We start from the raw sequence: 8,056 nt of genomic DNA, 5'->3' as shown, positions 1-8,056 counted from the left end.
CAGTATCAGTCTATACACGCCTAACCCGCTTGCATCCCTACCAAATTCGTACCAAATTTATATATAGAGTAGCAGGAAATTGATTCACATACTAAGGGCAAGTTTGAAAGCCAGAAAGATATAGGAAAAGTGATGCAAAATGAAAAATCCATACAGATTTTTCAACCCTTTCAAACGAGAGAAACATTTTTTTCAATTTTTTTCTAAAAGTACATTTTTTTATTCAAAACATTCTTCACTGGGTGAATGAATGTTTCCTACTAAAAGAAGATTTATTTTTACACCACCATCACCAATCGGTCATGAGAGATACACGGACAGAATCTCGTTAGCCGGTGGCCAGCCATGAAGATGGTGGTAGGCCACCGGGATGGGTCTGACCTGCGGCCCATCCTCTTTCACCGACCATGTAGGCGGTGTTCGGGCACGGATACAAGGAGTACGGGTGGTGTCTAGGTGTGAGTACAAGGAGTACCTGCAAAGGAGAGCGATGATGGAGAAGATACACCACCACCATCCTCCTCTCATTTTTTTTATTTTGTTTTTCTCATGCTACTAAACAAGAAAAAAAAATCTTAAAATCTTTTGAAAAACTTCGCTTTCCTATCAAAAAATTTTTGGCTTCCAAACGTGCTCTTAAGGGGCGTTTTTTCTCAATGTCGCTTCTCACAAGTCACACCCATATTATTTCTCTTTTGGCACCTTACCAAGGCTCTGCGTACGTCCCCTCTGCTTCTCTGGTGCTTTTAGACAAAGCGAAGGGAGGTAAAAAAGCTATGTCCCCATGTAAAATGAAAACAATGGGTGAAAGAATAAAGATTATCAATGAAAGAAAATGCCCATAGGGAATATATGGGGATCTGGTGAACCACACAACAGAAATGACCCACCATCACCCACCTCGAATCTCAAGGAATTCAATGCTGGAACCCCTTGACCAACTTCCATATTATTATTCTTTTTGGCTTTTTCAACCTTAGTGGGGAATTTGGGCTAATCTTGAAAGTGGGCAGGGAGTGACTCAGCGAATTGTATTGGGGAAAGAACCAGAATGAAGTCGCTCAGTTTATAGCATATGGTTTTCTCGGTTTTTTTTGGTGGGGAGTTTTGTGTTGTGGAGAGAATGGTGAGTGGAGAGTGAGGTTTTTGAGTGGGTAATGATGGGAAGGATGGCAGTTTGCAGCTGGTGGAGAGTATGTCTGCTGCTGGTATTGATATGTTTGGCGACCTGTCTTGCTACTCTCTCTCCCTCTGGCATCAACTATGAAGGTGAAGTGAATGTGTTGGTATTCTTTTTTTTCTGTTTTTTAGTTCAAGGGAGTTTTGGTTTTGTATCGGGAGATACTCTTTTGTTTGTGCATTTGTGTTTCAATTTATTTGGAGATGTTTTTGCTTTGGAATGTGGGTAAATGTTAAGTTAGTGATTTGTTTTTGGGTGTTTGGCGTTTCAGTGGTGGCTTTGATGGCTATGAAGAGTGAGCTGAATGACCCATATAACGTTTTGGAAAACTGGGACATAAATTCTGTTGATCCTTGCAGTTGGAGAATGGTAACCTGCTCTGTTGATGGCTTTGTGTCTGCTCTGTAAGACAAACCTCTCTCTCTCTCTCTCTCTCTCTCTCTCTCTCTCTGCATGTTTATTTGTGATACATATATTTTGGATTAAGAATTTATTTTTTGGGAAAATTATTGTGTTGGATACTGCAGGGGGTTACCCAGTCAGAGTTTATTTGGAAAACTATCTCCAGGGATTGGTAACCTCACCAACTTGCAGTCTGTGTGAGTAGAAGAATGTTTTTTCCCTTTTTGCTATTCTAGTGTGGAGAATAAGTGATTTTGTGTGCTTTCTTGCTTTTTTTCCCTTTTTTGGTGTTATAGTTTTAGGACTAGAATTTGTTGAAAACATGTACAAGAGGAAGCCATTGTGTTGTTGATAGTGTTGGTTTTTATTTATATAGGTTGTTGCAAAACAATGCCATTTCAGGCTCTATTCCAGCTGACATAGGAAAGTTACAGAAGCTTCAAACTCTGGACCTCTCAGGCAACCGCTTTAGTGGTCCAATACCTGATTCAGTGGGTCAACTAAAGAACCTTAACTATCTGTAAGATTTGATAATCTCAAGCTTCATTTTTCTGTAAATCGCAAAATATCGAACTGAACTGACTGTGAATTCAGTTTCACACGTCATTTGTAAACTGTAATTTCTCTGGCGTTGCATAATGTGAGTATAGTTCTTGGTTCAGAAGCATGTTCTGATGGTGAACTTTGAATGTTTTTATGGCGTAATTGAAGCCGATTAATGCTTGTATTTCTTATTTGTGACCAAGCTAGGCGATTGAATAACAACAGTCTATCAGGAAATTGTCCAGAATCCTTATCCAGCATCAAGGGTCTAACACTTGTGTACGTTTCTGTTAGTGATCTTAAATTCTTTTCCATTGTTTCAAGCACAAAAGGGGGTCTCATTCATTTTAATTTTCTGAATGCAGGGATCTTTCTTACAACAATCTGAGTGGTTCTCTACCTAATATATCGGCTAGAACTTTCAAGTAAGGTTATTCATATTCTTTACATTCTCGTTTTAGTGTGCAGTCTTACCGCTTTATTGTTGTGTTTCCTTCAGTGTTGTTGGCAACCCTCTAATTTGTGGATCTGGTTCCAAAAACAACTGTTCTACAATATCTCAAGAGCCGGTTTCCCTTCCTCCAGATCCCGGTGATGGTAATTTTATTTCGAGAACTTGTCCATTTGAGTAATCATTATATTTTCTGACGAGACTAATGACATTCTTATTTTGCAACTATGCTAAAATTTATGTTGATTTCAATGCTCAGCTGAATCACAGTCCAATGGGTCTAGAAAACGCAAAGTAGCTATTGCTTTTGGTTCAAGCGTTGGTTCTGTCTGCATGCTTATCATTGCTGTGGGATTACTTCTTTGGTGGCGGCATCGACATAATAAGCAGATATTCTTTGACGTTAATGGTATGCTTATGATTTTAATTTTTCAGTTATTTGGGAGACAATTCTGAAATCTTAAAAGGTCCATATAATGCTGCTATGTGTAGCCCGTTATTAGGAGAGACTTAATGATGCTTTTAACTATAGCACTAAATGAAAGAGCATTATTTTAAATAAAAACCAGTATGTGCGGCATATTCATAAATAGCTCCAATTTACATTGTTATTTACAGTAAGCTCAAGTGAAAAAGATTCTGAAAGTTAGAGTTTCTGAGGGAGTGTATCTTTGAATATGAAATACAGGGGCCAATGAACTAATAAAAACATGCTGAAGTTGATGACTTTGTCAGCAGGTAAAATGCCAATCGTAGCAATGTCTGAAAAAGTGTAGAATATGTGATTTTTGTCATGAAATTTTCCCTTTCATGAGTAGGAAGCCTCAATTTCAGAAACCATGTACTTGGTGTTCTCCAATTTTCATGACGAGATCCAATTCTAACAATAAGGAATATTAGATTACAAAGCCAGTTCTACATTGGTCTTGATCATGACAATTGGATGGTTAGGTTGTGGATCTTGATTTAAAGCAGTTAACAAATTTCTGGGGGCATTGTTCTTTGAAATACTTTTTAAGACATTTTTTATATTGGTCATATGATACCATAGCTATCAAACTTATGGATGATGAAGAAAAGAACTTACAGAGCATTTTTGTGCCCAATTAGTGGTATGATAAGCTAGCGAAGATTTGTATCTTAACAGTGGTATAAGTTTCTTTTCTGACACTACCCAGGATTTCTGGTAAAGTACTGTTACTGATATTAATTGTTATGACCCAGGCACCATCCCCAAGCTTGTCTGTCAAAAAAGGGAAATCATGTGGCCTGAAATAAATTTATTAGGATAATCATGATTATTATCTGTGAGGCTGAGTTATGTATAAGTAGCCAAAAAGATAAATTAAAATTGGCTGTGAATACAACATAACAGGTAAAAGATGAAGCACCCTTGTGATGTTGCTTTCATTCTAACAATGTTTTGAATATGTGAATATCGTGGGAAATCTTGAAAAATATTAACGATTATGTATAAAACAACAAGAAAGAACTCAAGGCTATTCAAAATTTTAATGTTCATGGCAGACTAAAATGCAGTTCAATGGATTATTTTACAATCTACATGAGTTAACAAATAAAACATCACCAGAGGAGCTGCAAGATGACAGAGAATGTCTTGGAAATGGATTTTGTCAGTGTAATTATTGTAAGTGATTCATTAATATGATTGTTACAAGGGACTTTTGATGTTCGTGTTTTCTTTAAAATAGTTTGAACTTGAATACCATGTAATACCTTAGGCATCACCTGTCCAAAATCTTCTGGATTATATGTAGATTACTGATGGACCAAACTATTCATTTCTAAAACATCTGATGTTTTGTCTCAGAACCAAACAACCCAGAGTTATGCTTGGGGCATCTGAAGAGATATTCATTTAGGGAGTTACGGATTTCAACTGGTGATTTTAGTTCAAAAAATATTTTGGGCAGAGGAGGTTTTGGAATTGTGTACAAGGGGTTGTTGCAGGATGGCACTCTGGTGGCTGTGAAGAGGCTAAAAGACACCAATGCAGCTGGGGGAGAGGTCCAATTTCAAACGGAAGTTGAGATGATCAGCCTGGCCATTCACCGGAATCTATTGCACCTCTGTGGGTTCTGCACCACTCTAAATGAACGAATTCTTGTATATCCTTACATGCCCAATGGCAGTGTTGCTTCCAGACTAAAAGGTTAGACATTTTAATGAGTTCTGTCCTTGAATTGCATCTAGCAGTTGATGGAGGCCATTAGATGTCACACCATTATCTTCAAATCTAATATTTAGTATTTGTGAAAATACCAAAGGTATTCCTGAAAATTGACATGCATATTGAGTCATCTACAGGCATATTTAATCTGCAATTAGCATGCTAGCATCATGTGGCCTCTTTTGAACTGTGCTAATTTCAAATGATGTTTACTGCATTTTTGCTGTCTGTAAAAGAGCCATGGCACTACAAAAGGGAAAAAGAGGGTCGAGTGTGCTACTGTCATGCTTTGGTCCTCCAAGGTCTGACAAATGGAGGTGCAAAAAGCTCATCAGTGTGGTGCAATGAACTACATTGATTTTCGCCATCTGTGCGATGGACAACAGTTAGGGGATCAATCATGATATTACTAAATATAAAGATGCTGTTTGTGATGGTATTTTGGCATTTTTGACTAACATTCTTTGGGCTATGTTTGGGAGCCTTGCATTGGGTGGGAAAAGTGGTTTCCATGTATTCATAAAACATGGAGTTGGATTCGTTGTATTGCCAACTCCACAAGATGTTTGGGAGCTCATCGTGAATTTCAAAGTGGGTTTGTCTCCCAAACAGGCTTGGCGGCCTCCACCGCAATCTTGTACCTCATCTCCCACCTCAGGTGCTTCCCTTTTATCCCATGGAGGAAGTCCCCAAGGCTCCGTTCGGTATGTAGACATTCACCAGCAGGTTCATCTCTCCGTTGGAGTAGAACCCCAGCAGCCAGATGATGTTCTGGTGATGGATCTTTCTGAGCATCCATGTCTTGGTTCTTTCCCATAGCCAGCAGCTTTTTTATCACCACCTCCAGCTGCTGGAAGGGTGTGGGCTTCCATTTTTGGGAGTGCAGAAGCCTCTGAACCCACCATGCCCTCAACAACCACATGGGGATGGTGATTGCTTGGCTAATGCATATGCATGCTTGGCTAGTCATTTTTGAGATGTTTTAGCTCTTACCATTTCTTTAAATCTTCATTGTCTAACAGATAATATTCATGGGAAGCCAGCATTAGATTGGTCGACCAGGAAGCGGGTAGCTCTGGGGACAGCACGGGGATTAGTGTATTTGCATGAGCAGTGTGACCCAAAAATAATTCATCGGGATGTGAAAGCAGCAAACATACTCTTGGATGAGGACTTTGAGGCTGTAGTTGGAGATTTCGGGTTAGCAAAGCTGCTGGATCATCAGGATTCACATGTGACAACAGCTGTTCGGGGAACTGTTGGACATATAGCACCAGAATACCTATCTACTGGCCAATCATCAGAGAAGACAGATGTTTTCGGCTTTGGGATATTTCTACTGGAGCTGATTACAGGACAAAAAGCATTGGATTTTGGACGTGTTGCAGGCGATAAAGGTGTCATGCTTGACTGGGTATGTTTCTTGGCTGTAAGGTCTCTTCTGATCCTGCAAAAAATGACCCAGCATGCCCATATCATTTGGCCAGGCATATACATTGCAAAGCCATCAACTTATAAGGTCATATTAATATTTTGTCTGTGTGATGTGAGCTTGGCTGCTCATGTGCTTACAGAAAATGTCCATGAAGTCTTATTATTGAAATACTCACACTCTTGATGGGATGAGATACTTACTATTAATGGGCTAAACATGGCTTCACACAGCCAGTTATATGCTGTTTGACTATGGGCTAAACATGGCACATAGTTGTTGATGCTTGCAACTGTTTTGATTGCTGTCATCCAAGAACATAGCAAGGGTATTAGAATATTGCATCACGCTGCTTTTCCTATGAGTTCTCTGTTCATTGTGAAGGTTATGTTGGCCAGTTTATATTGTGTAGATATAAATGCTGCAGTCAAATGAATCAAGATCTTCAAGATAACCTCTGCAGCTTCCTAAAAGTTGTGATATTAGTCTGAGTTTGCTGCTCAATTTTTCAGATCACTGATTCCATCTGTTTTTATCTGACAGTAGCTGTCCTTTGCTCCAGTTAAGTTCCATTAACCACTATAGTCTGTGGAGTTGATGGGGATCTCCAGGATGCTGGATCACCATTGCTTCTTTGATTTGAACTGTTTTAACATGATTGGTCGTATATGATGAGTACTGGCAACCGATTGGCTTTCTATTGATTACTGGTGCATTTTATTGTTTTCAGGTGAAGAAACTACACCAAGAGAACAAGCTGAATCTAATGGTTGACAAAGATCTTAAGAACAACTTCGACAGAATTGAGTTAGAAGAGATGGTTCAGGTGGCTTTGCTCTGTACACAATACCACCCTGCCCATCGTCCTAAGATGTCCGAGGTCTTGAGGATGTTGGAAGGTGATGGATTGGCGGGGAGATGGGAGACATCTCAGAAGGTAGAGACACAGAGAAGCAAGAAGGTTGAGGAGGAACACAGGCGGCTGGAATTCATAGAGGAATCATGGTTGGTTGTGGAAGCTATGGAATTATCAGGACCAAGATAATAATTTCTCCAGTCTGAAGTTTTACAATTCCAAAATCCATTTTTCAATGAATCCCATATGTTCATGTCAATTGCCAATATTCTTCTGTAATATTATGTGTAGCTTAGTTTCCTTTTTTTCTCTTATTGTAATTATAAATAAAAAATTTTGTTTTGATTGACAAGAACTTGGACTGACTTGCTAACACATTGGCTAATCTATTTCGATATCTGCTCATGCAGTTTATTGTTTATCTTGGAGGTTAAATTATGGATTGTCAGATTTGGCATTGCAAGCTTACATTAGATTGGGTCCGGACTCTCACTGCAAACTCTGGATAGAAAGGGATACCAATGGTCAAAAAGTGGCTCAAACATGAGCCACATGTAAACTGTGTTAATAAAGCAATCTCTCATAAAGAGAAAGGCATTGACGACCAGTCCTGCATGGAGTCTTGCCTTTGGCCAAAGGAGCAGCATGGCGGTAGCCACGGTTCGGATTTGGATTGTATGTGGTCAATCCATATCCTACTAATCTGACTAAATGAAGTTAGATTTGATCGGATATCAGATAAAATCCGGTCCATTGACATAGTGGTAACCACTTGTGACATGTTCGAGACCAGCCGTTTGCCGAGTGGTACTGTTTATGAGGTTGTGGCATCCGTACATGGATTTTTTTTCTAGAGATACAACCGAATTCAGACCTAGTCTCCAGCCTGGGCTGGGCTTTTCCCTGTCAAACTGAAAAAAAGGGGCGTTTCTGACTACCTATTAGGCCTATAATTGGTTGGATTTGGATTGTACGTTGGCATCACCAAATCCCACACCACA

At 39.3% G+C, this 8,056-nt stretch overlaps 1 protein-coding gene across 1 annotated transcript; it reads left to right on the top strand.

Annotated features, from left to right (window-relative positions):
* The first annotated feature begins 1,103 nt into the window (after window positions 1-1,103).
* LOC149832207 (protein CLAVATA3 INSENSITIVE RECEPTOR KINASE 1-like) lies at window positions 1,104-7,474 on the top strand. Its single transcript, XM_090012384.1, has 11 exons — window positions 1,104-1,269; window positions 1,452-1,584; window positions 1,708-1,779; window positions 1,959-2,102; window positions 2,333-2,404; window positions 2,491-2,550; window positions 2,625-2,722; window positions 2,836-2,985; window positions 4,408-4,749; window positions 5,790-6,181; window positions 6,930-7,474. The coding sequence occupies exons 1-11, from the start codon at window positions 1,158-1,160 to the stop codon at window positions 7,242-7,244; spliced, it is 1,890 nt and encodes a 629-aa protein (XP_089868510.1). The 5' UTR covers window positions 1,104-1,157; the 3' UTR covers window positions 7,245-7,474.
* Window positions 7,475-8,056: the final 582 nt, after the last annotated feature.

The sequence above is a fragment of the Nuphar pumila genome, chromosome 7 (genome assembly GCF_984573655.1).
Source record: "Nuphar pumila chromosome 7, dmNupPumi1.hap1.1, whole genome shotgun sequence".
In the NCBI taxonomy this organism is placed as follows: Eukaryota; Viridiplantae; Streptophyta; class Magnoliopsida; order Nymphaeales; family Nymphaeaceae; genus Nuphar; species Nuphar pumila.
Note: the sequence above shows the minus strand (reverse complement) of the source record. Positions and strands in the feature narration are given on the sequence as shown.

Bases quoted from the DNA above. Each gene is read 5' to 3' on its own strand.
- LOC149832207 (XM_090012384.1), top strand. From the start codon at position 1,158: ATGATGGGAAGGATGGCAGTTTGCAGCTGGTGGAGAGTATGTCTGCTG. The intron at 2,405-2,490 runs GTACGTTTCTGT...TTCTGAATGCAG, and splicing joins ATCAAGGGTCTAACACTTGT to GGATCTTTCTTACAACAATC. The intron at 2,551-2,624 runs GTAAGGTTATTC...TGTTTCCTTCAG, and splicing joins ATATCGGCTAGAACTTTCAA to TGTTGTTGGCAACCCTCTAA.